This window comes from Nilaparvata lugens, chromosome 5, assembly GCF_014356525.2.
Source record: "Nilaparvata lugens isolate BPH chromosome 5, ASM1435652v1, whole genome shotgun sequence".
NCBI classification, from domain to species: domain Eukaryota; kingdom Metazoa; phylum Arthropoda; class Insecta; order Hemiptera; family Delphacidae; genus Nilaparvata; species Nilaparvata lugens.
The window spans coordinates 31434453-31461613 of NC_052508.1; the positions used below are offsets into that span (position 1 = coordinate 31434453).

Sequence of the window (27161 nt, forward strand, 5' to 3'; positions counted from 1 at the left end):
GTAATCCCAAAGTTAACCATAGCATTGGCTATTTATATTATGTGATTAAGTTTATTTTTAATTGAGTTGGCTATCATTGGGCTGCTGGTAAATTGATGGAATCTGTAGTAGGCTGATTTATTATTTTTTCTGTTCTTCTAGTAGAGTGAGAGAGCGTTTTCTGTGATAATACAGTGTTATTTTAGGGATCGTATCTCGCTTATCTGGAAATATTGTTAGATGGATAGCGTGGTATATTCTGATTTCTATTGTTATTATTATTTTGTCCGTATTATTAATCTTTTGCGGCTAGAAGTATTGCACCACTTACAGATATCATTTACTTGATATCAGTCAAATTATTGCTTTTAATTTATTTTTCTTTCTCTTTACTGAATCAATTTTTTTTTCTCTTTTATGACAATTTTTTGCAACCATCTATCTACTATCAGAATGTTGAGGATTTTGTACCAAATCATTGCATTTTTATACATCATTACTGAGTAACTATGATATTATTGTGTTAACTGAAACTTGTTTACACAGCGGTATAAAGAGCTCTGAACTTTCCGTTTTCCATAGTGACAGGGGTGGGGGTGATGGCCGGCTAAGAGGAGAAGGGGTGCTGATAGTGGTTAAGAGGTCATTACAGGCAGTTTTACTCGATGATCTCTCTAGAAATTTAGTTGATTATGACTCTGTTGCAATCAGGGTAAAGTTGGGTGCTACTGAATGTCATATTAACGCCGTTTATTTCCCTCAATCTATTAATTTGTTTTCTCCAATACACTGAATATGTTGATAATCTACTATATGTTGATAATCTAATAATATAATTTATATGTTGATAATCTCTTAATAATCTACTTAACGGCAATTTTATGATTATTGGAGATTTTAACTTACCAGATATTACCTCCTGTGAATATGATTTTTCTATGGGATCAGCTAAAGTAAGAATTTTGAATAACTTGATGTTTTTTTATGACCTCAATACTTTCAACTCTACAGATGGAAAATTTTTATTTGGATTTTCGTTTAATAATAATAATTACTTTCAACTCTGTTCTCTGTTGTAAATGAACAGAGTTCAGAACGGTAGGACTTGGACCTCGTTTTAAGTAACTTTCCTGTGAGCGTAGAATGATAAGAATGACGATCCCCTCCTCCCTGAGGATGGTCATCATCCTGCATTGTGTGTAGAGGCCTCATATATTGTATCCTCTTTCGAAGTTACTATGGATGACTCACAAGAATTCCGTTATGACTTTGCAAGGGGAGATTTTTTTTCAGATTGTATTGACTGCTGAGAGACTATTGTTGGGACTCTCTATTCGACTGTGCTGATGTTGATAGTGCTGTGGATGAACTATATAAAATTCTTTATGGTTGTTTGGATGAATGCATTCCAAAAGTAAGAATTAAAAATCAAAATAGTAATATCCTCTGTGGTTAACACGTGATATTATATGTGACTTGAAAATTAAAAATAGGAGTTCACGGAAAATAAAAACCTCACCTTACCATGATGAGCTTTTTAGAACACTGCGAGCATTTCTCAAAGCTTGAATCTCCGTCGCATATGATAATTATATCCAGAGTGTTCAGGCGGGCATAGGGAAAAATGTCAATTTATTTTGGAATTACGTTAATTCTAAAAGAAAGACGTCATTTTTTGAGTCATCCATGACGCTGAATGGGGAGGGGAGTTCTTCAGTGGTTCAAACATTGTCGAGAGTTTCGCGACATATTTTCAGTCTGTGTATGAGGCTGATACGCCAATTGAATTTTAATTTGAATTTATTACTCTTTGCATGTACAACAATAAAATTGTTTGGCAATCGTCACATATTACAAAACAAAAAAAATCACAACAAAAAGTCATTCATGTCATAAAAACACTTATCAGCCAGCCAGTCCTTCATTTTTTTCTTGAGCTGCACTCTATTGTCAATGTCCTTAAGATGGTGCGGCAGGGAGTTGATCATTTTTTGGCTCATGTGAATTGGATTTTTCTTGTAGAACGATGTTTTATGTTGTTGTATTCGATAGGTGTTCCTTGAGCGCGTGTTATAATTGTGTAGGTCAGCCCCTCTTGTCCACGTCGATGCATGCTTGAGACCAAATGCTACAGACTCCAGAACATACAAGCAAGGTAGTGTGAGCATCCCTGTTGATCGGAATAGTTCTCTACATGGAGTTCCAGGCGGTATTTTGAGCATTAATCTTTTTTGTGATCTGAATACCTGATCATTTCCGGTGACGTGCCCAGTAAAGTAATCCGTAGGTAAGAAGAGGCTGAAAGTATCCATAGTATGCGGAGAAGACTATCTGCTGATACATTGTTCTTGCTAGTCTAGCAATTGCGAATGTGGCCTTACTGATTCGTTTAATCAGTTCGTCGATGTGATCATTCCATCTCAAATCAGAATCCATTTTCAAACCCAGGAAGCTGCAGACATTTACTGATTTGACCTGTTTTAAGTCCATCTCGAAGTAGAAGGTGTCAGGAGCGTTGAAATGATTTATGGAGAAACTGAGATAGCATGTCTTTTCAATATTCACCTTGATTTTATTTGCTTCACACCAATTCCGAATGCTCTCTATCACCTGTTCTCCCCCACTCTGCATCCCCTGGATAGTATCACCTATGATGAGAAAGTTGACATCATCGGCGAACAATACACTACTGGCTCCTGGGAGATCGTTGATGAATAAGAATAATAATATAGGTACAACTATTGTTCCGTGTGGTACTCCTCTCTTCAATTTACTGCAATTGGATCTGTATTTATAATTTTCCAAATTCCGGGTTTTTGCTTCAATTTCAACCACCTGTGATCTGCCTGTTATGAACGATCTCAACCAATCAAATACAGTTCCTCTGAATCCATAGTGATAATTTTTTTCCATCAAGATATCGTGATCAAGACTATCGAAAGCTTTTTTCAGATCGATGAATAAACCTGAAGCCTTCTTATTGTTATCCAGGGCGTCATTAATTTTGAACAGAAACTCATTAACAGCATCAGTAGTGGATTTTCCTGGCTGAAATCCAAATTGGCATGGTGAAACGATTCTATTTGATTTCAGGTGCCTGGATATTGTTATTTCTGCTAATTTTTCAAATAACTTTGAGAAGCAGCTTGTTATTTGTATAGGACGGAAGTTACAAACATCTTCTGTTGATCCCTTTTTATGAATAGGAATCACCCTTCCAAGTTTCAGTTGATGAGGGAAGGTACCTGAGCTGTATGATATGCTTATCAACCTTGTTATTGGAGCAATGATTGGGTTAAAGCATTCATTTATTATTCTAATTGGTATATCATCCAATCTGCTCGTCATTTTGCTCTTCAATTGTTGCACGACATCAAGTACCTCGAGTTCTGTTAATACAGGGAATCGTTCCAATACATTTCCGACATGGCACACGTTTGCTAGCTGCTCTTTAAAATAAGAAGTTGTGTTGAATTGAGTATCGGCAGCATTTATGAAGTACTCATTACATTTTTCGGTTATATCATGAATAGAGTTCAATCTTATTCCATTTACTGTTGTTGGGTACGACTTCTCCACAGTATTGACTTCCGTTTCCATTTAAATTATTTTTCGCCCCACCTGGATGTAATGAGCTGGTTTACGTGCGTCATATGGGGGCCGAAAGTGATTGTTTTCTGACCAGGCCGGTAAAAGTTTTACGGCCCTAGGGCTGTAAAATAACCTTGAAGTCAGCTGATTCTGATTTGATGTGTACGTTTTTACAAAATAGTTTATGAAACGGAATCAGTTTATGCAACTAGGATTGAATAAAGTATTTTGCAAAAATATTCTATTTGGATGAATGAAATACAAATAAGATATATTATAAACTATTCAAATTCGATTTTCAGAGGATAGAACTTCTAACCTCAACTTCCGATAACAAGCATTGTTGACATCCAGATTGTCCAAATTTAAAGTGCGCTAAAACAGCTGATCCAAAAAATTATCATATTTGTGTTTATTATTCAAGAATCAAAACATTCATAATAATATCATCTTATTGCCATTTGAAAGAATAAAAAATCTGGTGTGGCGCACTCACACTACTTTCCTTGCCGTTATGAAAATTGATCACCTGACGCTAGTGTTCACGCGCATAAGAGTCTACTATTCTAAGATCTTTGCCAGCTGGTGACAGAACAATAACGCTGGAGACACACGATGTGTGCTATCTCTTCATAGTGAATGATTTAATAGAATCAACAGTTGCCAACACTTTGCAATTGAATAATCACAAATTCTCGAATTTCGAGCTTATTTTTAATTTTAGGTAAAAATGTTACAAAACATTAATATGTAGAGATTTTTATGCTCAATCTTTTCCACTTGAATTTTTCTGTTTAAATTTTATCTGAAGCCTGATAATTGAGAATCTAAAATCAAACTTTGCATAGATGAGGCGGAGCTCCTGAAATTTTTACAGATATGGGACTTGTGGCAGTTGATAGAGCTTATCAATGACTATTTAAGGTATAAATTTGATCAAAATCGTTGGAGCCGTTTTCGAGAAAATCGCGAAAACCCCTGTTTTTGACAACATTTTCGCCATTTTAGCCGCCATCTTGAATTTCATTTGATCGAAATTGTTCGTGTCGGATCCTTATAGTGTAAGGACCTCAAGTTCCAAATTTCAAGTGATTCCGTAAATTGGGATGAGATATCGTGTACACAGACGCACATACACTCATCTATATATATAAAAGCGAAATGGCACTCACTCACTGACTGACTGACTGACTCACTCACTCACTCACTCACTCACTCACTCACTCACTCGCATAACTAAAAATCTACCGGACCAAAAACGTTCAAATTTGGTAGGTATGTTCAGTTGGCCCTTTAGAGGCGCACTAAGAAATCTTTTGGATATATTTTAACTCTAAGGGTTGTTTTTAAGGGTTTAAAATTCGTCTTTTACCATGTATATTCTTCTTCTCCCAATCTCTTAATTATAATTGAAATTTCCATATCATATGTTACTATAGAACTATAATCTAGATAGAGTACCTCTTCGAAACAGTTGTTAACTGGCAACTAAATTAATAATTTTGTCAGGTTGGCATTAAGTTGAGTTGACTTTGTTAGGTTGGCACCAAGTTGAAGATTTAAATGCATTTATCGCGGAAAATTGATTGGGCACTGCTACTTCAATCCTGGGAATATCATATTACTAGCCGTCAGGCTCGCTTCGCTCGCCATATCCGTTTAGCCAGACGTTTAGTCTGGACCCCCGACTGGATTGTCCTAACATATGATAAAAATGCTCAAATGAAAAATGCAGGCGAGCGAAGAGAGCCTGCTGATGTCATTCTTGGACGATCCAGTCGGGGGTCCAGGGGGCGGAGCCCCCTGGCTAGACGGATATGGCGAGCGAAGCGAGCCTGACGGCTAGTATATATATATATATACACACACACACACACACACACACACACACACACACACACACACACACACACATACAGACCAATAACCAAAAAAACACTTTTTTGGACTCAGAGGACCTTGAAACGTATAGAAATTTAGAAATTGGGGTACCTCAATTTTTTCCGGAAATTGGGGTACCTCAATTTTTTCCGGAAAGCAATACTTTCCTTACCTATGGTAGCCTAATATAGGGCAAGGAAAGTAAAAAGTATAAACTCAACCTCCCACATTAAAACATAATTGAACATAATATTTTAGGTTATTTAGACAAATTGAAATCTACCCAGCTTAAGTACTGCGTTTACCACTAAACCTGGTGGATAATTTTGGAACTACTTGAATCTACTAAAACCAACCTATTTTTTCGGACATGTTATTCATTATCAAAATTTGGGAACAGAATAGTTTGGGCCATGCCTATTGTTCTTTCCCGATCATATTTATATGATTTGTAATTGTATTCACTAAAAATGAAAAAAAAATACTTGGATAATTTCCTGATATTCAGATTACCTCAGATTTGCTAGAGCTATGACCTTCCAGTTTTGCTTTCGGAAGTGCCCTAGGTGCGAAATATACTATTCCATACTGATTTGGCTTTATTCTTGGACGAGGCTAGTATCTTTTCAGTATAGTCCAGGCGCTGGCTTACATTGAGCATACATGAGAGAGGCAGAGGATTTGACTTCGGATTATTGTTAGGGGGTCTTTAGTGTATATGAAACTCGATGTCGTCACGTCCCAGGGTGGTCGACAGCTTGGGGGGGAGGGGGGGTGAGTTGTAAAAAACGCGCGCTTATAAAATCACCTGTCCTGCAGTTACTATTCATAGTACAGCTTTCAATTTTTTCTCAATATTATGTACACATAACTGGCTTTCAATGTGGTCCTCTACATTTTTGCGATAAACCGCATAGTTTTTCGGTAAAAAAATAAAATATCTCGAAAAATGTATTATTTTATTATGGACTTTTTGTTATTTCTCGAATATTCAAGTCATTAGCCGACTTAGAGGAAAAAGCTCCCAATAAACGTTGTAGGCCGTCTCTTCCTGAATCCAATGATATATATAGTTTGGGGGTTTCGATCATAGATGCGGCAGTGGGAGGGGGATAAGTAGCACTGTTACGCTGCGGCGCGGTCCTCCCCCATGATTAATGCGCGTAATGTCCTGTCTATCGCATCGCACCTACTAGCAAATTATGTATTTCAGGAACGCTATCTTATGTATTTTCGGTCGCTGAACACGATTTTTCAACTCTCAAGCCTTAATAATTGATAATTCTCATCATAATATACAAATTATGGTCAAAATTACAAACTTCATCTCATTATCATTATTTATGATTACATTGTAATGATAAACCATCTTGTTAGGAATCCTACATGTGTTTCTCAGTCGATAAAAAACTGATATTCCATTAAAAGAGAATAATTATTCGATTTAGTTCAATGATCACTTTGGAATTGCGAAAGTCAAGTAATGGAGTAAGTTAAACAAATAATATAGGCTGCCCCATATAGAGCACCGTGTAACAGGGGTAAAATATTTTCTTAATATAAATTGAAGCACAGTTGCCAACTGTACTGTGCCAATTGAACTACAGTTGAAGCACAAATAATGCCAATTACTCCCATGTGATTTGACTGAATATTTGATTACAAAGGAAATACAACTCTAAAGCTGCGTTTACACCAAAGTTATTAACGAGATGTTAATAACTAAATCTTTATAGATTCTATAAGATTGAATATAACTTATCATACACATGATGGACATATGTGTTTTCCAAGCTCCGTTAAATCTAATAGAATCTATAAAGATTAAGTTATTAACATTTTGTTAATAACTTTGGTGTAAACGCAGCTTTATCAACTGATTTCTGTAACTTATATCTACGCGAATAGATACTTTTCATCTGGCTGAATTTGACTGATTGTCTTGGGGTGGTACTTGAATGAAAGTGGAATCGGAGATATCTTTGTTGAATTTAAAATATTTGGAGAGAATACTGTTGGAAATCTATTGAGGGGAGATCAGTATAATTAAGGTGTGAGAGCAAGCAATCATTTCAATGAAACAACTACAAGGACTCATGAACGGTTCAAATATGAGAGATTATCAAAGTATATTTGAAAGAAGTCAGGAGCTATTTGTGGAGTTTTTTTAGAATAACAATGTAAAATCAATGACTACTTGAAATTTATGACTGATTATTGTAACATAGTTTAAATGATCTTAAATTGTATTTATGCTCATAAGGAAGGACTCTGGTATTGCACATAGAAACTGTACGAGAAAAGATCCCATACTTTTTCATTCAATCACACGAACTATGTTATGGAGTCTGTGTTATATCTAGAAAATATAAAAAAAATAAAAAAATACCCATAGAAGTAGAAAATAATTTCCAATAAGGAATCATTAATTCTATACAGTAAATACATTGACTCTCTGTCAAATGAAACTTTGAAAATTTAATAAATGTGACAACCGATCATGCTTTGGAGCAAACCCTCATTCGATCATCCAAAACTGAGTGATTGGAATAGCCTTCTTCAAAGGCTTTCCTAAAATGGCTGCTACCATATAAATAAATCTTCCATCAAAGATATTCTGTTCAAGTATGTTGACATCATTATGGAGATTGTGAAGAAAGTCATCGAATGAAGTAAAACAAGAATAATGAGAGATGATAATGATTTCCAGAAGCATAACCTTCTCAAGAGAACATAACATTTTTCTTCAAGACTCTGATGGACAACAGAATCTGCATAATGTTATCAATGGTCTGGAAGCAAGTGAAGAAGTGTGTGATTCTCTTTTGAACGTATAGAAATAAATAGTTATTCGGTCTCCAACGATTGTTATCTGAACATAGTTGTGGCAAATTGTAAAAGTGTATTCTCACCTTTAAAAAGAAACAGAGTTCTTTCATTCTCCACGATGCAATCAAACAAAAATCCTAGTCTTAGTTAATTCTAGAACAAAAAGATCATTCTGATCTCTGTATTTTTACTAGGTAGCTGTTTAAAGATAATTTAGCATTGAAGTTTTATTGCAGCATGCATTTCTACAATAACCGCAATCTCTGTCAACATCTGATGGATATTTGAAAAAAAAACTCTTAATCTCACTTGGCCCATGAAATTGTAAGTGAAACTAGTTGTGGATTCGACTAAATCCCTAAATATCGTTGACAAATTCGCATAATGATAACATGGCTCTCCTGAATTCAACTCCTACTTCACTTTTCAAAACTTCAATACGCTGCAAGATTATGGAAACTTTGTGATGAGAAGAGTTATGAAAATTCTCAATAAAGATGGAGTGATACAGGTGGACATAGCTTTTCATGTCTATGGTCTAAAATCAAACAAAGGTAGTGAACATATTAGAAGCAGCAGAGTAAAAGAATCACTCCAATAATATGCTCTTCAAGCCATCGAGACTTGATTTCAAAATCTGTGGCAGAGATTTATTAATGTGACATGCAATAATCTATAAAGGAATAATCCATACGTTAGCTACGTGCAGGAATACATACATTCATTAATTTGTGGATAAAATTACAAATCATATAAATATGTTTGGGAAAGAATAACAGGCATGGCCCAAAACTATTCGAATCCCAAATTTTTATACTGAATAACTTGTTACCATTTCAAAACAGTCTGAAAGGGAATACCATAATGGATGAATCAATCAAAAGTTAGTGAAATATCATTAAAAAAATACTGTTACAAATAAAATGGATGAATATTTAAATTTTCTTTTCATTTTGATTTGACAAATATCTATTATTATATTGGATATAATTTCTCAAAAGTTCACGTCAAACTGAAGATTCACGAAAGATTAACATTTTCATACTAAACATAATCATTATGATAATGAATGAATGATGAATTCCATTTCCACCATGAAGAACTAAGAAATTCCACAAATATTTCTTGGAAATTAACTGACCACTATATCAAGTAAGTGTGGCCAGTGTGCAATTAATAATATAATTTAGCCTGCAGCGCATCGCAATAAATCAATTTGAGATGAAAACAATAGAACATAAAAACATATAAATATTATCATTATTCTATCCTAATATATTTCTTGAAACGAAACCCAAGTTTCATTTATTTCAAACAGTCATTTCTTAGTTTCCTTGCAGAATGAGATAAAGTTTGAAATTTTGACCATAATTAGTATATTATGATGAGAATTATCAATTAGTGAGACTTGAGAGTTGAAAAATCGTGTTCAGCGACCGAAAATACATAAAATAGCGTTCCTGAAATACATAATTTGCATGCATAGACTAGTAGGAGCGATGCGATAGACAGGCGATTACGCGCATTAATCATGGGGGAGGACCGAGCCGCAGCGTAACAGTGCTATATATCCCCCTCCCACTGCCGCATCTATGATCGAAACCCCCAAACTATATATATCATTGGATTCAGGGAGAAACGGCCTACAACGTTTGTGAGCTTTTTCCTCTAAGTCGGCTAATGACTTGAATATTCGAGAAATAACAAAAAGTCCATAATAAAAAAATACATTTTTCGAGATATTTTATTTTTTTACCGAAAAACTATGCGGTTTATCGCAAAAATGTAGAGGACCACATTGAAAGCCAGTTATGTGTACATAATATTGAGAAAAAATTAAAAGCTGTACTATGAATAGTAACAGCAGGACAGGCGATTTTATAAGCTTGCGTTTTTTACAACTTACTCCCCTCCCCCCCAAGCTGTCGACCACCCTGGGACGTGACGACATCGAGTTTCATATACACTAAAGACCCCCTAACAATAATCCGAAGTCAAATTCTCTGCCTCTCTCATGTATGCTCAATGTAAGCCAGCGCCTGGACTAGTATGAACTTGTTTCGAATCATTTATCATGTGACGGATCAGCTGAGACAGGTGATCGATTCTATCTTTGAGTGCTGCATTGTTTGGAGATATTTTAGCGAAGAGTAGGAGGTCTCTTTTCTCATCACAAGCATGTTTCAGTAGAGGAGAAGCCCACTCAATTTTCTTTTCGCTTGTCCTCTTTTTCTTACGAACAATTGGGAACGATTCATTGAAGGCTTTGCAGTACATATTCAAAACTTATCAAACTTCCCATCTTGTGAGTCCTCAAAATTGATTGCTATTGACCAATTTAAACTTTGTAGCTTTCTTAGGAATTTTTGTTTTGCATAGTCTGAGAATATTCTTGTTGCGAATAGCCTATCACCATTATAATTTTCACCAGCCACAGTATATTTGATGATCTGAGCATAATGATCGGAAAGTCCCAGCTCAATTACCTCCACATCCTCAGTCCATATCTCATGTGAAACAAAACAAATTTCATTCAATGTCGATGACGTCCCAGTAACCCTTGTGCAATCCCTGACAATGCCTCTCAAACCGTAAGTCTTAAATAATGATTCTAGTGTCTTTCTTCTCGTTGATTGCTCCATGAAGTCTACATTTAGGTATCCCAGCACCATGTATTTTTTGAACTTATTGGCTAGCATTGACAAAATTGCCTCCAGATCATCTTTAAAAGTATTGAAGTGACTATTAGGTGGTCTATATATGCATACCATTGCATAATTGTTGTGTTGCATGAGTGCCACTTCCAGGCTGTTTTCATTAGTCCGTCCGAGCTGTAGTCTGCTCGCCTCTATTCCATCTCTGGCGTAAATAGCCCACTCCACCTCCCTCTCTATCAATTCTATTAAAAAATGAAATGAGGTTGAAATTGTGAATCTTAAATTGTGTTTTCATTTTGGAGCCAGGTTTCTGTCAGGCACAAAAAGTAAACTTTGTTTTTTAATTGATTTTCCTCTATTTTTCCAACTGTATTGCTAATTCGTCGGTCTTGTTTTTCAGGCTTCTAATGTTGTAATGAATTAAGTTGAAGTAATTGTCATTTCTCTTGCTATTATCTAGAACAGTCACGTCAATCAAATTGTCAGTGTTTCTAGTTGTTTCTAAAAAATGTAATTTCTCCTCTCAATTTCATATCCTATGACCGGAATTTCCCCTTCTTCGGTAGTTTTGTTACTGATGAGAATAAGTTCTGAAGCAGGTTCATTGATGTGATGAAGTGTTGGAATTTCTTGTACTATTTTCTTCTACACAATTATTCAGAAAAGATCCTGAAAATTCTTGAGGTAGCTGTTCGTTTATTTCATTTGTTAGCGAGTAAGTGTTGTTGATAATTTTACTTTTTTCATCGTTATTATTCATTGTTTTGTTAGTCTTCATCATTCTAAGCTCTGTGATGGTTTCAATCATTTTTTCCAATTCCTCTCCGCCCCGCCTTACTGAATTTCAATCCGTGTCTATTATGCCAGAATCTGGGCACTAACCACAACTCCACTAGTACAACTCTCTGCTTATATACTCTGCAAAAGGTGCAAATAGCATTATTGACTGTTTTTATTATTTTATTCTCTCTGCTGTTCTCTGGAATATCATACCTATATGGAATCGTAGTCAAGATTAGGTTTGTGTGATCGCACTGTACTAGCAGCTTCATTATTGTCTCAAAATATTCGGTTATTGATTCAGTGTTTGAGTTCCAATTAAAATTATCTATTCCAGCGCTGAAAATTAGATAGTCTTCAGGGGTCAATCGGAGTATATCGTGCATATTATTTTCAATGATTGATCGCGTTGGAGCACTAGAGTAAATATTGCCTGAAACTTTCATATTATAGAGACTTTCATGTAGTGTTTTTACTACTCCCTCACCTTGAGTATCGGAAATGGAAAGAATTCTGTCAAGTATCTTAGCCGAAAATTCATCAGACTTTCCATGTGTTCCAACATTATCGGTTCCGATCCGCTGAATAAACTTTGATCAGCTAGATCAGAGAATCTTTGTTTAAGAGTGTCGTATTCAGATTTTAAATTCATATATTTTTGTCTCAATTCATCTAGATTCTTCTCCATTTCATCAATTCGCCTGTAACTCTCATTGCAGTTCTCATTCAACTGTCCAATTGTACTTTCTCTTAACAAAATTGATCTCTCATTATTATCAATGTCATTTGTACTTAAGTCTGATTGTGTCATAGCATTCGTTGGGCCAACAATCTCCGCCCCCTCGTCACATACTTGTACATTAGTGTTAGTAGCAATACTCCGTACTGTTTTTGAATTAGAACTGTCCTCCTTCTCTTCAATGAGTAATGTGAGCCGTTGAATTTCCTCCACAAGTGCCGACTGATTATTAGTTAATTTGTCAATTCTCCGTACTAAATCATCCTTTGATTTTAATGTTAAATCTTCAGTCTGAGTCTCAATGTTAAAACTAAGTGGCTTGCAAGATCTTCGTAATAGTAGATGTGAATCGAGTGAAGTCCTATTGGTTACTCTTGAAGAAATCGGATCGATGTATTTGTTTATATTGGTCTGAGTGTTCAAAATATCAGTCGGTATTTGATGTGGTACGTGCTTCTTATGACATGAATTGTTAGTTTTGATTATATCAATCTCCTTTGATGTTGTGATGGAAGCCAGACATCCCGAAGTACAACATCGCCAGCATATGTCACCGTTCACTAAAGTATGGCTCCTTCTGAAGCAGCTTTTTTTTATTAAATATACCAATATTGTTCTTAGTAGTTTTATAGGTTTTAAACGCGTTTCAAATGATTTTAGTGTTAGTTTATTTATTGCGAATGAAAAGAGCTGGGCTGTAGATCCTATTTTTAGCAATCGAACGATGATAATCTCGGTGCTATCATCGCTTTGTCGATGGAACAAATAAGTCCTCAAATATAACTAATAAGGTGTTCGGAGATAAGAGATTGCACCACAATCCCCACGTGCAATCGCGGCGCAACAGGTCTCGTCGCACGCCGAGTAGTCTTATTTCACTAATAGCATGAAGAGAACTCCGATGATACTCAATAACAATCAATCTTAAACAATTCAGCCACAGAGCTATTAAAAATTGATACGTAAACAGCGGCGTTAAAGAGCATTCCTTCTATTATCACGGTTACCAATATAATGCTCCTTATTAGTGTCAATTTTGTAAGGGTAAATTTGTACTCGTTGGGTTCGCAACAAGGGGTTCAAAGTTCATTTAGCACGAAAAAGGTATTGAAACAGTCTTTCTCTACCACTGTATTGTAGGTTAAAAACATAAGTCTTTACCAGAGTGATTGCAGTTCCAAAGATTACTCACGTTTTTTTACACATTACTAGAAGTCCATCACTAGCTTTCGTGGAAAAAGTAACTTTCAATGATGAAGAACTACCGCGAACATTATTAAATTGAAAGAAAATCAGACACGGCATTAAAGCAACTATTCAAGGTAGCCAGTGCTCTAGAGCAGCCTTCTGTTTAGAAGGAGAATTGCTTCTGAAAGGCGCGAGAGGGAGCCGGAGGCGTCTGGGAGCCCAGGTTTGAATGCTAGTATAGATTCAATATCTGTCAATGAGATTATGACGGATAACCGCAATAGGTGCCTTAAGGTCTGGCTGTTCTGTGGGCCCTGATATAATACCCACGTTTATTGTAAAAGTCTGTGCTCCTGTTCTTATGAAACCTCTTCATTATATTTTAAATCTGTCACATCTGGCAGATTTCCTCAAAAAGTGGAAAACTGCTAGAATAACACCTGTTTTTTAATCTGGTAAAAGAGAACTGATATTGTAGATTACAGAAATTGCTTTTCAAAAAAATTTCTCATTCAATTATATCTAGGCAGGTCAAGAGTACCATATCAGATGAGCAACATGGATTCTTGTCAGGTCGCTTGACGATGACCAACCTAATGACTTTCAGTAATGAAATATCACAGGGATATCACAGTAAAGGATGGAGGAGGCTGTGTTAATGTAATCTATACCGGCTTGTCCAAGGCTTTCGATACTATTAGTCATAGACTATTTTTGAGGAAGCTTGGGCAGATGGGTCTCAGTAATAATTTAGTGAGCCTTCTGCAGAGTTATTTGCAATCAAGAATGCAATACCTATGTTAAAATTAAAAAAATTGAATCTAGATGTTCGAGTGTGCATCAGGGGTGCCTCAGGGTTCCAATCTTGGGCCCCTTTTTTACATAAATGATGTCACTTCTATTATTAAAAATTCCTCCTGCCTAATGTATGGAGATGATCTTAAATTGTATAAGGAGATCAGGAATGTAGATAATAAGACTTGCATTGCAGGGTGATATTGACAATTTTTCCCATTGGTGTGAAGTTAATGAACTACAAATAAAAGTTCAAAAATGCAAATACCCAAGTTTCAATCGCCAGATAAATTCAAAATACTACATAAACGATAGGCCATTGGAACAGTTGATGCACTTCAAAGACCTTGGAGTTGAGTTTGCTTCAGACTTATCATTCAACTTGCATATTGATTCATTGGCTTCTAGAGCTAATGAACAAATGGGTTTCATCCTTAGAACCTGTTCGCCGTTTAGTGATGTGACCCACTTGATTTTGATTAATAAGTCACTGGTGAGAAGTCTGCTTGAGTATGCATTCGAGATATGGAATCCATACCATGTGGATACCATGTGGATTTGATAGTCTGGAACGGTTACAGACTAAATTTTTACGATTCATATACTGTACTGTACTTCAAAAAATTCAATCATTTTTGTCCATTTGATTCCCCAAAAGAGTCATTGAGAAGTTTATTCCATGTGACATCCTTGAAAGTAAGGCGTGATGTTAGAGCGCTTATTTTCCTCTTTGGAATCTTAAATAATGAAATTGATTCACCATAATATTTACTCTCCAAAATGAATATAATATATATATATATAGCACTTAACAGAAAACACTTAAAAGTTTTATAATATAAATATTGATTCTTTATTGATTCTTTATCACAAATAACAATGTATTGCCAGGTCTTGCAAGACCCATTGCATACTAGCACTACATTATAATGGAAAAAATGAACAATTAACATATTCAGAACAGAAATATAAACAGGATATACAACACGGATAGATTAAAAACACTTGAAAACTTACATTTAAACGAGAATGTTCGGGGAGCTGGGCCCCCTTTGTCAATCAACCAGGAAGTGAAGTGTTTGAACATTCTAACGGTCGTGACCACAGAGACGCGGTAGAGATGTTGTGTAGAACATAGAGCACAGTCGAACGGAGGCGCACTGATTGAAGGAGCATTATGGGATTAGTTGGTGGGCCATGATGGGTTATTTCAATTTCAAGCGAGAGATTTCAAATTTGAGTGGGTTATGGATAAGGAAAGGTGTAGATTATGAATTGATAGAAAAGAGGAGATTTAAAATTAGAAATTCAAAATGAAGTAGAATAAAATTAGAAAATGGAATTATAGAATTGAATTGGAATTAAATTTATTTTTATTGAAAATTTATTATATATTTGATAGCTGTGAAATTTCTTATATATGATGGAATTTATTTCAATTTAATTAAACAGTATTGGTGTAGAGTTGATAGTTATGGTACTATTGCTGTCTGTTAAGACCAGGACTGGAAGCAGCTCCAAGCACCCAAATAAAATCCAATTCTTTTGTCTTGACATCTATGGAGGGGGCTGTGGGAGGGAGAGTGGCAAGGACTTTGACTTTGAAGCATTGGTCAAAGTTCTTCTTGTGCTCAGAGCCATGGGTGGGGATGGGTAGGGAAGTATTATTTTTAAAGGAAGCCCTGTGATTGTTGATCCGGAGGTTTAGGGCAGTGGTGGTTTCACCTATGTAGAAGACAGGACAGAAGTTGCAGGAAAGAAGGTAGATGCAATTACTGGATTGATGGATTTGATGGGTGTAGTTGGTGATAAGACTGGTAAAGGAAATGGAAGGATCAGTGATAGGGCAGGTTTTACAGGGGGGGGGGCGTTTGCAGGGTAGGGTACCAGGTGGAGTTGGGATTTCATCGGAGGTGAGTGATTGGTTTTTATTAAAAATTCTTTTGAGATTGGGAGGCTGCTTGTAAATGAGGGTGGGTGGTTGCTGGAAAAGGTGTTTGGTAGAGGGATTGGAGGAGACGACATGGAACAGATCTTTAAGGACAGGCTTGAGGTTTTCGATTCCAGGGAAGTAGGTAGTACAGAGCTTTGGAGTTTGTGGGATTTGGGAATTTTTTGTGGTTGAATTAGTGTATGTCTTGGAGGAGATTTGTTTCTGTAACAACCTTTCAGGATAGTTACATTTCAGGAGGGATTGGTGGAGTTTTTTGAGGTACTGGTCAAGGTGGTGGGGATCACTGCAAAGTTTTTGGCCTCGGATTGAGAGGGAACGTGGGAGGGATATTTTGATGTGGTAGGGATGGCAGCTCTCAAAGTGTAGGAACTGTTGAGTGTGGTTGGATTTGGTGAAAGTATTGGTGGATAAGGCATTGGAGTTGGAAAGGATTACGTTGACATCTAGGAAGTTGATGGAGGATTCAGAGATATTCCAGGTGAAGGAGACAGAGTAGTTGGAGTTGAGTTGATTGAGGAAGTGGGAGAGGGTATCATGTCCATGAGGCCATATGAGGAATATGTCGTCAATGAAACGGAGCCATATCAGGGGGGATAGGGTTTGTTTAGAAAGGAAATCCTGTTCAAGGAGGCCCATGAACAGGTTTGCATAGGATGGTGCCATCCTGGTGCTCATGGCTGTACCCTGAGTCTGAAGATAATATTTATCTTCAAACCTGAAGGCATTGCTTGTGAGCACCAGTTTTGCAAGGTTTAATAGGAAGGTGGTTGAAGGGGTGGAGGGTGTGGGACGTGAGGGGAGGAAGTGCTCAAGGGATTTTAAGCCTTCAGAATGGGGGATTGTTGTGTAGAGGGAGGCTACATCAATGGTAACAAGGAGGAGTTGTTGATCAGTTGTTTTAAAACATCAGTTGTTTTAAAACAACTGATCAACACTCGTCGCTCTCAGTTTTCTTTTTCGGTTCCTTGATTCAGAACACTCAGAAATTACAACTCCCCTCTTAATAGGATGTCAAGAACTTTCAACAGTTTGTCTGCACCTAGATGTCTTCTGGTTTTCTCGCGCTAAATTCTGGAAAGCGTTTATGATAATCTTGTGTGAGCATGATCTGATCAAATAAATTGTTTGTGTGTCAGTGTGGATGTGCATATGGTTTGGGACGTCATTCAGTGATAAATGTTATTAATTTATTCTATTAATAGTATATTCTTCAAATTTTTGCTCATTATTTGTTATTATATTCTTTAGTTTTTATAAGTTTTGGAATTTTGAATTCTCCTTATTTTTAATTTTTTCATAAGTATTTGAAATCTTTGTATTTTTCATTTTTGAATTAAGTGGTATTTTTGTTGTTTGTATTATTTATTATTGCATAAGTTCGTATTATTTTTTTCATTTGTTTCTGTACATTTTTTATTGTTAAGGAGAAATTTTTGGGGAAACCCGTTGTCTCCATTGTGAATAAATAAATAATTGTCTGGTTTATCGGCTGCTGTAATCAGGCGACCTTAGTGCAATGAACACAATAAGAACTAATGCCCCTCAATTCATTCGCACACTTGGCGACCCACAGGTTGCTGAGACTGGTGTTTGAATATAATGAGAGCCTAAAAATATATAGTTCTATTCTACTGATTAATCCTATTCCCTAAAAGGGTTGTTGATCCTTTAACAGGTTTAACAGGCCAGTTTATTGCTCTCCACCTTGATTACTCAATGAGCCAAATGATTGATTTAAGTGGAATATCAAATCATTCTATTAAAAAATGAATTATAGTTTGTAAATTAATTTGTGAACTACTTTTATAATTGTTATTTTCAAATAATAATTATGATGTAAATGCTTTTAGGTGTTCGCACTCCAGCTCTCTACCTGGTTGATTTGGAAAGACGACGTATTTTCATGGAGCACATCGATAATAGTGTAACAGCTAAACAGTACATTAATAGTTTTCTCGAATCTGAAAGTGAAAATGACAAACTGGACAACATTTTAGGCGAAATAGGAACGTCTATTGCAAAAATGCACAACAACAATATAATACATGGTGATCTGACCACTTCGAACATTCTAGTGCAGACCGATAAGGTTTACTTCATTGATTTTGGTTTGAGTTCAGTTAGTGGCTCAATTGAAGATAAAGCAGTTGATTTGTATGTATTGGAGCGAGCACTGATTAGCACGCATGCACACTCCGATCGTTTATTGAAGATTATTTTAGACAGTTATTTTTCAAAAAAGTTGAATAAAAATAGCAAGGAAATCATGCATAAATTGGAGGATGTGAGAAGTCGCGGACGTAAAAGAACCATGGTGGGTTGATGTAAGTAAATCAAATATTTTTCTAGTATTGAAAAATATATTTTCATCTGTGATTTGTATCGTTTAATGAAGCCTATTATCCTTTGAATAATAAAACTTGATGCTATAATAATAAAAGGGCTGATGCCAAAGACTCTTATCCTTCAACCCATTTCATTGAATATATTTTTCTATCAAGACTATTAGGCCTATTATTATATTAAATGCTGAATCTTTTATCATTGGAACCTGTCCCTTGGCCAGTTGAGAAATGACACTCGCTTTATGTTCGTGAGTTGGAGTATAGGACGTTTTGTAGGCTGTTACGGGAGAAACTTGTCAACCACTCTCTATACTCGCTGAGTGAGGATGAGATCAGTGGCCTTGTGGAACAGTTTCATAGTCCATCACAAGTTATTTGTGTTTTATGTTGTTTCAAACTTTGAGGAAGTCTGTCTGGCGACTGCCAGTTAGGGACGGAATATACTGAATGATTCGAGGGTCATTCAATAAGTAACGAAACAAATTAATAATTTTCAAAAACGGCCAAATTGATCCATATGAAACTTCCAGGACCTGAAGTTGCCAACCTAGCAATGACATCTGATCAGTTGTTCCTCCATATTTTGTAAACATAATCGCAAATTTACTCAGTTAACAATGGCGAGTCCGCTTGAGAATTGCACCATGGAAGAACAATGTGCCATGTTCAAATTGGACTATGTCATTTTGATTTTGACTCATAGTGGTGGATCCATGTTTCATCACACGTTACAATTATTTTTCAAAACATTATCTTTCAGTAGCATAACTATTTTTCAACTGATAATTGAAGCCAGGTTTCTTTGTGAGCATCTGTGAGTTGAGTCTAGGCACCCATCTTGCACAAGTTTGTTGTACTGCAGCTTGTTGTGAATAATCTTATGGACAGTTCCAACACTCCAGTTCACTTTTTCACTTATAAATTCAACAGTGATATGCCCATTGTCCCGAATTAACGAAGAAATTCTAGAGAGAAAGTGCCAACTTTGACTGGTCGTCCTATTGTCACAAACTTTTTTACGGCCACTTTGAAACTGTTCTACCGATGTTTGAACGATTGAAACAATGATCTCCGTACACTTTTAACATTCTTTTGTGGATTCTTCTACCTTTCTCACTTTCTGCGACTAAAAGTCACAGCACCTTGTTCTGCCATGGTGCAATTCTCAAGTGTACTCGTCATTGTTAACTGAGTCAATTCGCGATTATGTTTACGAAAAACTGATCAGATGTCATCTGAAGGTTGCCAACTTCATATCCTGGAGGTTTCATATGGATCAATTCAGCCGTTTATGAAAATTAGTAATTTATCTCTTTACTTATTGAATGATCCTCGTATGTTAAGGAAATGTAATCCAATATGGAAGGCTGGTTATATTCAGGAATCCAGGTCGTGTGAATGCTGATAATTTTTGTAAGCTACCTATAATTTTTAAAATTATTCTAAAAAATAAAAAACAGGAAAGTTTTAGTTATTATTAGTACCGTATTAAATATTAAATTGTAAGTCTATTTCAATTTGACACTGTAATTCAATATAGAATGTACTGAACCTAAATTCTCAAGAGGATATAATAATTACTAACTCTGGTAATCCAATTTGTTATAAAAAAGTAAGTTTACATACCATTGAAAAAATGAAACATAGTTATCAGTGCTATCAGAATAAGCATTCATGATGCTTGTAATAATGTTGTATGCTTTCTGTATGGTAGTATCTAGTAAATTCATTTATCAGTTATATTCTTCATAATATTACATAGTATGGCTGAATAGAAAGCTTCTGCTCTCTCGAAAATCAAATTCAACTGTCTCTTAATTCTATTATTATCAATCTGTCTATTCTTATTTCTTATGAATCTAATACTAACGTTATATAATTATTGAAATCCAATATTGCTTCTGATACTGTTCTATTTTATGAGAACTCACTAGTTGAGTATCTACAGAGACAAACATATAGTAGCCTACTTGAAGACAAACAAATAGTAGACTACTATAAAGTACTTGCGCTTAACCTTTCTCTATGGTATCTATTAACTATTAACCTACCATCAAAGAGCAATCCAATTCTAGTTTTTGACGTAGTTAATCTCCATAGTAGGAAGATTAACAAAGTACTCAACAATGTTCCTTTACATGGAAGAATAATTTGTTAGCATTTTAATTGAAAGACTAGAATAATTCACATCGTTTATGACTAGTTACTATCTAAATGGTAATTATTATGGAAGCTCATAAATTGATTCATTAACAATAAATACCCAGGAGTTCCTTACATATAACTTGAAAATTATGTATTGCAATCGTTTTTCAAATAATAATAATATTACACGTTAGTAACAATTATTAATAAAACTTCAAACCTATAAAATCAAATTGACGTAACAACTAGATAAATGTAGTAATAATTTGATCTTTTCATATTTTATTTATCCATATTTGTATAATAATAATGCCGAAATTGTCCACCTGTCTGATAACGGTTTGAATACTGTAAAATGATCTCTTATCAATAAATTTATTGGGCAAAAAATTATGATATAATTGAACCATTCATTATAATGTGTAATCAGTTCAAATGACATTATATTTTATACAGCTGACAAGTGAAAAAATGAGAGAAATAAAATATTCCTCCCATAAATAAAGTTAGTTTGTAATACTTCATTTACCTAACTATAAGTATTTGTTGCTTTAGTAAGGGTCAAAACATAGTAGCATGAAGCTGGTGGGTGTTAAAATAGAGAATGTATTTAATCAGTTGAAAATATTGCCCCATCAACTTTTGACTCTAAATCGGAGTTCTCAATCACTTCATCAAAGCTGAGGCAGAACCAGGTATCGGTCCACAACTGTGGTCATTCCTCTACTTGCATTGATCAGTGCTCATTGTACCTTTTTAGTTATTTCTCCTGTTGATGATTTTATCACGATCGATGTTGATAGAACATCACTAAATCTCACTAATTCAATGATAGTGTTTTAGTCATTATAGTTGTGATACTGTATTTACTGTTGGGTGTTGCGGCATAACCGTGTACTATGGCAGCAGCGACCAACTGCGCTCAGGCTGAGTCCAGATGTAGCCGGTGCCTGTCATCGAGCAGTAGGCGTTATAGTACCGCCCTGGACTCCGGCAGAAAGACCACTGCGGGCATTTGCACTTGAACTGGGTCTGAAATTCCTCTTTGCATATCTCGTTCCACCAACATGTTCTCTAAAATACAAACAAATCAATTCACTTTACAAATTACGTACAAAATTTCTTATTTTATATTGATGACCGTGTAAAATAGTGTGTAACTAAGTCGGTGGAGTGATCCGTGGTCTAGTGGCTGCGTAGCAGCATAGAGATCCCGGGTTCAAACCCTCTCAAAACCAAAAGTTTTTTAACCAGATCACTCCCGTGTTATCGGATGGGCACGTTAAACTGTCGGTCCCGGCTGAAGTATGACAGTCGTAAGGCCCATTGACGGCTTAAATTATATATTCAGGCGGTGGGACCTTCCCGCAAGGGACTCTCCACCAACAAAAGCCATACGAATTTACTAAGTCGGATTCAACACAAAATTGCTTTATAATGCCAATTCATGAGACCTGATTTCACCTGCACAATGCCTATTGTATTTATTTTTGCTACTACTCGTCATGACAGGGTAACTTTAAAATCGTCGAAGCAGAACTTTCTCTCAATTTTAAATATTTTGGTTTACGCATACCTTTATATTTCTGTATCGGTAACTTGATACCTAAATTAATCTGAATAAAGCTGATTCATCGATACAATATTGATTATATCCGTTTAACTAGAATGTTACAATGACAGCATTTTAAAATATTTAAAACATATTAATAATAAATATTTAATACAAATAATTAACACCCATTATTTGAATTATTTCTGCCATTAGAAAATCACAAGATGAAAAGAAAGTTGGATTTGTGAATAGACCAACCTCTGTTAAATATATTCGCACAGAATTGTCGCTGAACGTAGGATAAGAGCGCGCCGATGTCATGCCAGTTAAGTTGGCCACGACAAACAACAAAATCAACACATATTTCCAAACTAGGCAATATTTTGTCGACTCAGTCACCATCTGGAACAATAATTCCAACAAACATGAAACATATACATAATTTTTATGTAGTTATTAGGAATAATTGGTATGTTTGTATTAATGAGAGTATTAAGCTACAGAGGGCCGGCCCCAGGGGTGGGCGGACTGGGCGGTCGCCCAGGGCGGCAAATTCTAAGGAACGGAAAATTTCAAAATACAAATAAATAATAAAATCATTGTATCAAATGTGAATAGTAAAATTATATAAGAAGCTTTTCCAAACTCAAGCTAATGAAGACATATCTAGGTTAACTATTTCTCAGGAACGTCTGAGTAGTCTAGCAAATATAATACAGATAAGTCTCTAGATCTTGAAGAATTATTGGTGAAGAAATTCCCATGCAAAGGTCAGACGAGTTCTACTTAAACAAACTTGTTTTAATTAGCATGTTAAGTAGGCCTAATACTCTCTTGCAGTCTCCTGATTTTAAAACTACTGTCTTAATGATGTTTTCTTTTTGTGTATCTGTTCCGAACATAAAAATAGTTTAATCAGATATTTTGTGTTACTGTTCCTCAATATTTATATTTGTCAAACATTTGTAAGTCGGCTTATAAAAAAAATATTTGTAACCGGAAACATAAAACAGTTTATGAAACAAAAATAATTTTAAAATGTGTAATTTAGGTACACTTGGACTCCTAGTACCAACAGTTTACTGAGATACTGTGGTGCGAATGGTGTAATCGCATCACAGCGGAGACAATGGTTAGGCGATCGCCTGCTCAAGGAAGGGGTGGAACCCGGGACGAGTAAACAATTAGACGGAATACCTGTCGTTGGGGGGGGGGGGCGGTTGCCGATCTTGCCCAAGGCGGCAAAGTCCCTAGGGCCGTGCCTGCTACAGTATTAGATTCAATTAAATGAAAATTCATGAATAGCCATAATTGTTTATTCCTAAGTTGAAGTCCGATTGTTCATAGGAGCCCCTTAGTATATTTGGTTGGTATTTCAAAACTTTGAGAACTGAAAGTTTTAAATTTAACTAAATTAAAACAATAATAACATGTTTGAGGTGTCCACCTCCATATAATATACTTTAAGTAGGACTATCTACTACTCCTCCCATGAGAAATATGAAAATATGTACCGTATCATTCAAGGCACTGTGATGAATGAAAATAATTTATTCTCATATTGATCATTGCATTGCGTTAGGACCCACATGGATAATAATATTATCCCCTATTAGTGTCCAACGCCAACATAAAATGAGAACATTAGCAGCAAAACCTTTCTCACCAAAACAGACGGATTTTCAGTTGACATTACTAATGGCCGGTCTACACATTTTCCAATTTGAATTTGAGAATTTATCAATTGTACGAGGACCGTTCCATAATTAAGTTAAACTATTTTTTTATATAAAATTTCAGGGAAAATTCTTTCAGGTAAAGTAGCAGTGCTGTAACATTTTCATGCGACTGCCATGATATTCATTCGTCAGCTACGACCAATCCAATATGGAGCTACAACTCACTTCTACAGGAAATGAAAAGTACGTAGTGTCATCAGTTTTTTAAATGGAAAGAATAAAGGATCAAGTCACAGGAAACGTTTTTATTTTTTAAGGCGTTTTCAGACGAGTCGGCATATCATAAAGCTCTCCAATTGGCTGAACGGGTTGGCGTTCGGGATTTAGCCGCTTTCTAAAGATTAAACCTGTAACAATTCAAACACCCCTCTCAAACAGGTTAATAATTATTATTGGAATAGCGGAGTCATCACACAGGCCACCAAATTGTACTTTTGAACTGGTGAGCTGAGAGAGTGAGCTTTGAGCCCGCAACCTCCTCACCATCACTCACTATGCGAGCACATCAAGCAAATCCGTTCACTAAAACCGATCTCTACCAAAACTTACTCAACAAAGGAATAAAAATTTTTATAAAATGTATGAAGCTATCCCATATTTTTTAGGCCATAAAGAAGTGTAAGATACCTTATTCATTGTTTCTTACATTTATAAATAAATTAATGTAAGCTATATTATCAGCACAACTTGAAGTAGAAATCATGACAAGTAGGCTATATCGTAGTTGTAAAAATGGATGTTGAGCATCAAGCCTATACCGTACGGTAAACAATTTACTTCTAGTTTTTATTTTAAATTCAGTATAATTCAGATTTAGCCCCTACTTTTAGCAAAAATACCATGTGGAGTTGATTGAAATGTTTTATATTAATGCTCAATAAAATTGATACTGTAATGTAAAATAAGATATTCTTCATTTCACTATATTTCACTATAGCAATATAGCCTTACAATAAAGTAAGATAGTTATAGGCTATTACGGTTTATCATAGTTCAATTTCTTACCATAACCCTATGTTTTTCCCACATTATAATCCTTGATCAAAAAAGATGAATTGTTTATTAGCGTATAGTGACATGATATTCTTATCAATATTATAGCATTTCCAATCACTGAATTTTAGATTAACATTTTTTACAAAGAATACAGCCAATACTCAAAGTCAAATTACTGACTCATACCCCGCCCTACACTTTATAAACAGTCGTCTGCAATATGGATTTTCACCGCCAACTAAATCACAATTTTATTTAAAAGCATTATTTGAGGAATAATTATTCATTTTTATAATATTCTATTTTTAAAATAGTATCCTCATACTTATGATGAAACATTATTATAGGAATTCAGAATAATATTGTTATTCGTCTGTAACAGAGGTGAACTCATCGTAAAAATTGACCGTTATGAAATGTTTTCGAAAGTATACCCGTCGCTTACGTAACTATTACAAGGCTATATGGGATACACGTTATAATGGCAGTGGATAAAGATAGAAGAATAGCGATGCCGATTCTCTGCATTAATTAATTATATTTCTACATCGTCAAAAACATAATTGGCATGTTCGTGGACCTAGAAAAGGATAATACCACCAGCTTTGTCGAATGATAGACAAGGATAGCAAAACCAAAGTTAATCAAATACTGTCATAATAACGTGAACCTCACTATAGAACCATCAGGTGATCAGGGGCCTATTTCACAAAGGTACAAGTATTGTTACCAACCATGGTATGGTGATCAGGTGATCAGGGGCCTATTTCACAAAGGTACAAGTATTGTTACCAACCATGGTAACGAACAAGTACTTGTAGGTACAAGTTTACAAGTACTCACGTTTCACAAAAATTTATGATCTACAAGTTTACAATAGAAGTCTACAAGTACTTCAATAGTAAACATAACCTATTTTCATGATGATTTCCTTTTTTCTTTCTTCATAAAGGTTACTTGTACTTATCAATAAATACTTTGAAAATATTTGAAAGCAATATAATGTTTTTTGTACAGTCTACTTCATTTATTGCTGAATTTGTAACCTACACAGTATATGTACTCTGTATATATATAGTAGATGTACTATAATATATAATGTATACTATAATACTATAGTACACATCATTATTGATATAGAGAATAAGATTAATAAGAGCGAAGTCGGCTATGGTGCCACTGCGCTAGTGTCGCTACCAGAAATTTCAGGCAAGAAGTCGGGTATTTGTATTCGCTGTGTAGAAAAAGAGCCTTTTTCAAATGATAATATTTTTTTATTGAAGCAATAAAAAATATTCAAAGTATGGTAGTTTCATGCAGTGCTTATGGATGTACGAATCGGCATGTGCCAGATAAAAATATTTCTTTTCATATACGTAATATTTCTTTTCATGCAACTCTGTATCCAAACGACATTTGTTTAATAAATTAGTATTGTTCAGAAACCAATAAGTATTGTATAATTTTATTAGTTATAAGAAAAATAATGTGCTGTTAAGTTTCACTTAGCCTTTTTTTGTTGAAATTTAATAAAATAGATTAAAAATAACTAGTAGTTCTGTGAACAGTAGACCTCCTCACGCAGTATTCTCATCTACAAGTACCTGATTGAATCTATAGACCTTATGGAAATACAGCAATAGACTGGCTTCTCCAAACATCTGTGTAATCACTTGTCAGCTGATTCATGATGAATAATTCTATAGTCTGATTTTTTACTCTAATATTGTTGTATGAAAGAGACTCCTTTTTTCTTTTATATTATCCTTGAAATGCAAAATTTCTAAAAACCTTGTATATACGTCGACGCGCAATTAAAAAAGGAACATACCTGTCAAATTTCATGAAAATCTATTACCGCGTTTTGCCGTAAATGCACAATATATAAACATTTAAACAAACAAACCGTCAACTTGAATCTTAGAGCTCACTTCGCTCGCTCAAAAATGTTATAACAACTAGTTTCAGTGTTACACACCATCTTCAGG

The 27161-nt window shown here is 35.2% G+C and overlaps 2 protein-coding genes across 7 annotated transcripts in view; one reads left to right on the forward strand and one right to left on the reverse strand.

The window, feature by feature from the left end:
* The window catches only part of LOC111057989 (EKC/KEOPS complex subunit bud32), a 39696-nt gene extending 20849 nt beyond the window's left edge, over positions 1-18847 (forward strand). For 5 of the 6 annotated variants that reach the window (XM_039428167.1, XM_039428168.1, XM_039428169.1 and 2 more), the window contains one exon: positions 18244-18847. In XM_039428167.1, the coding sequence (XP_039284101.1) occupies positions 18244-18716 (473 nt within the window). In that variant the 3' untranslated portion in view covers positions 18717-18847. Of the gene's footprint in view, positions 1-1249; positions 1394-18243 lie in introns of those variants that run through there. The other variant, XM_039428171.1, reaches the window with a different exon arrangement.
* Positions 18848-20331: 1484 nt separating this feature from the next.
* LOC111057990 lies at positions 20332-25629 on the reverse strand. Its single transcript, XM_022345480.2, has 3 exons — positions 25183-25629; positions 22697-22840; positions 20332-21957 (listed from the first exon to the last, which is right to left on the reverse strand). Exons 1-3 carry the CDS (start codon positions 25204-25206, stop codon positions 21781-21783), a joined length of 345 nt encoding a protein of 114 aa, XP_022201172.1. The 5' UTR covers positions 25207-25629; the 3' UTR covers positions 20332-21780.
* Positions 25630-27161: the final 1532 nt, after the last annotated feature.

Excerpts from the sequence above, each read along its gene's own strand:
- LOC111057990 (XM_022345480.2), bottom strand. The coding sequence starts at position 25,206 with ATGTGGGAAAAACATAGGGTTATG. Across the intron at positions 22,841-25,182 it reads GGGAAAAACATAGGGTTATG|ATGGTGACTGAGTCGACAAA; the intron begins GTAAGAAATTGA and ends TTATTGTTCCAG. Across the intron at positions 21,958-22,696 it reads TGCGAATATATTTAACAGAG|AGAACATGTTGGTGGAACGA; the intron begins GTTGGTCTATTC and ends TTTGTATTTTAG.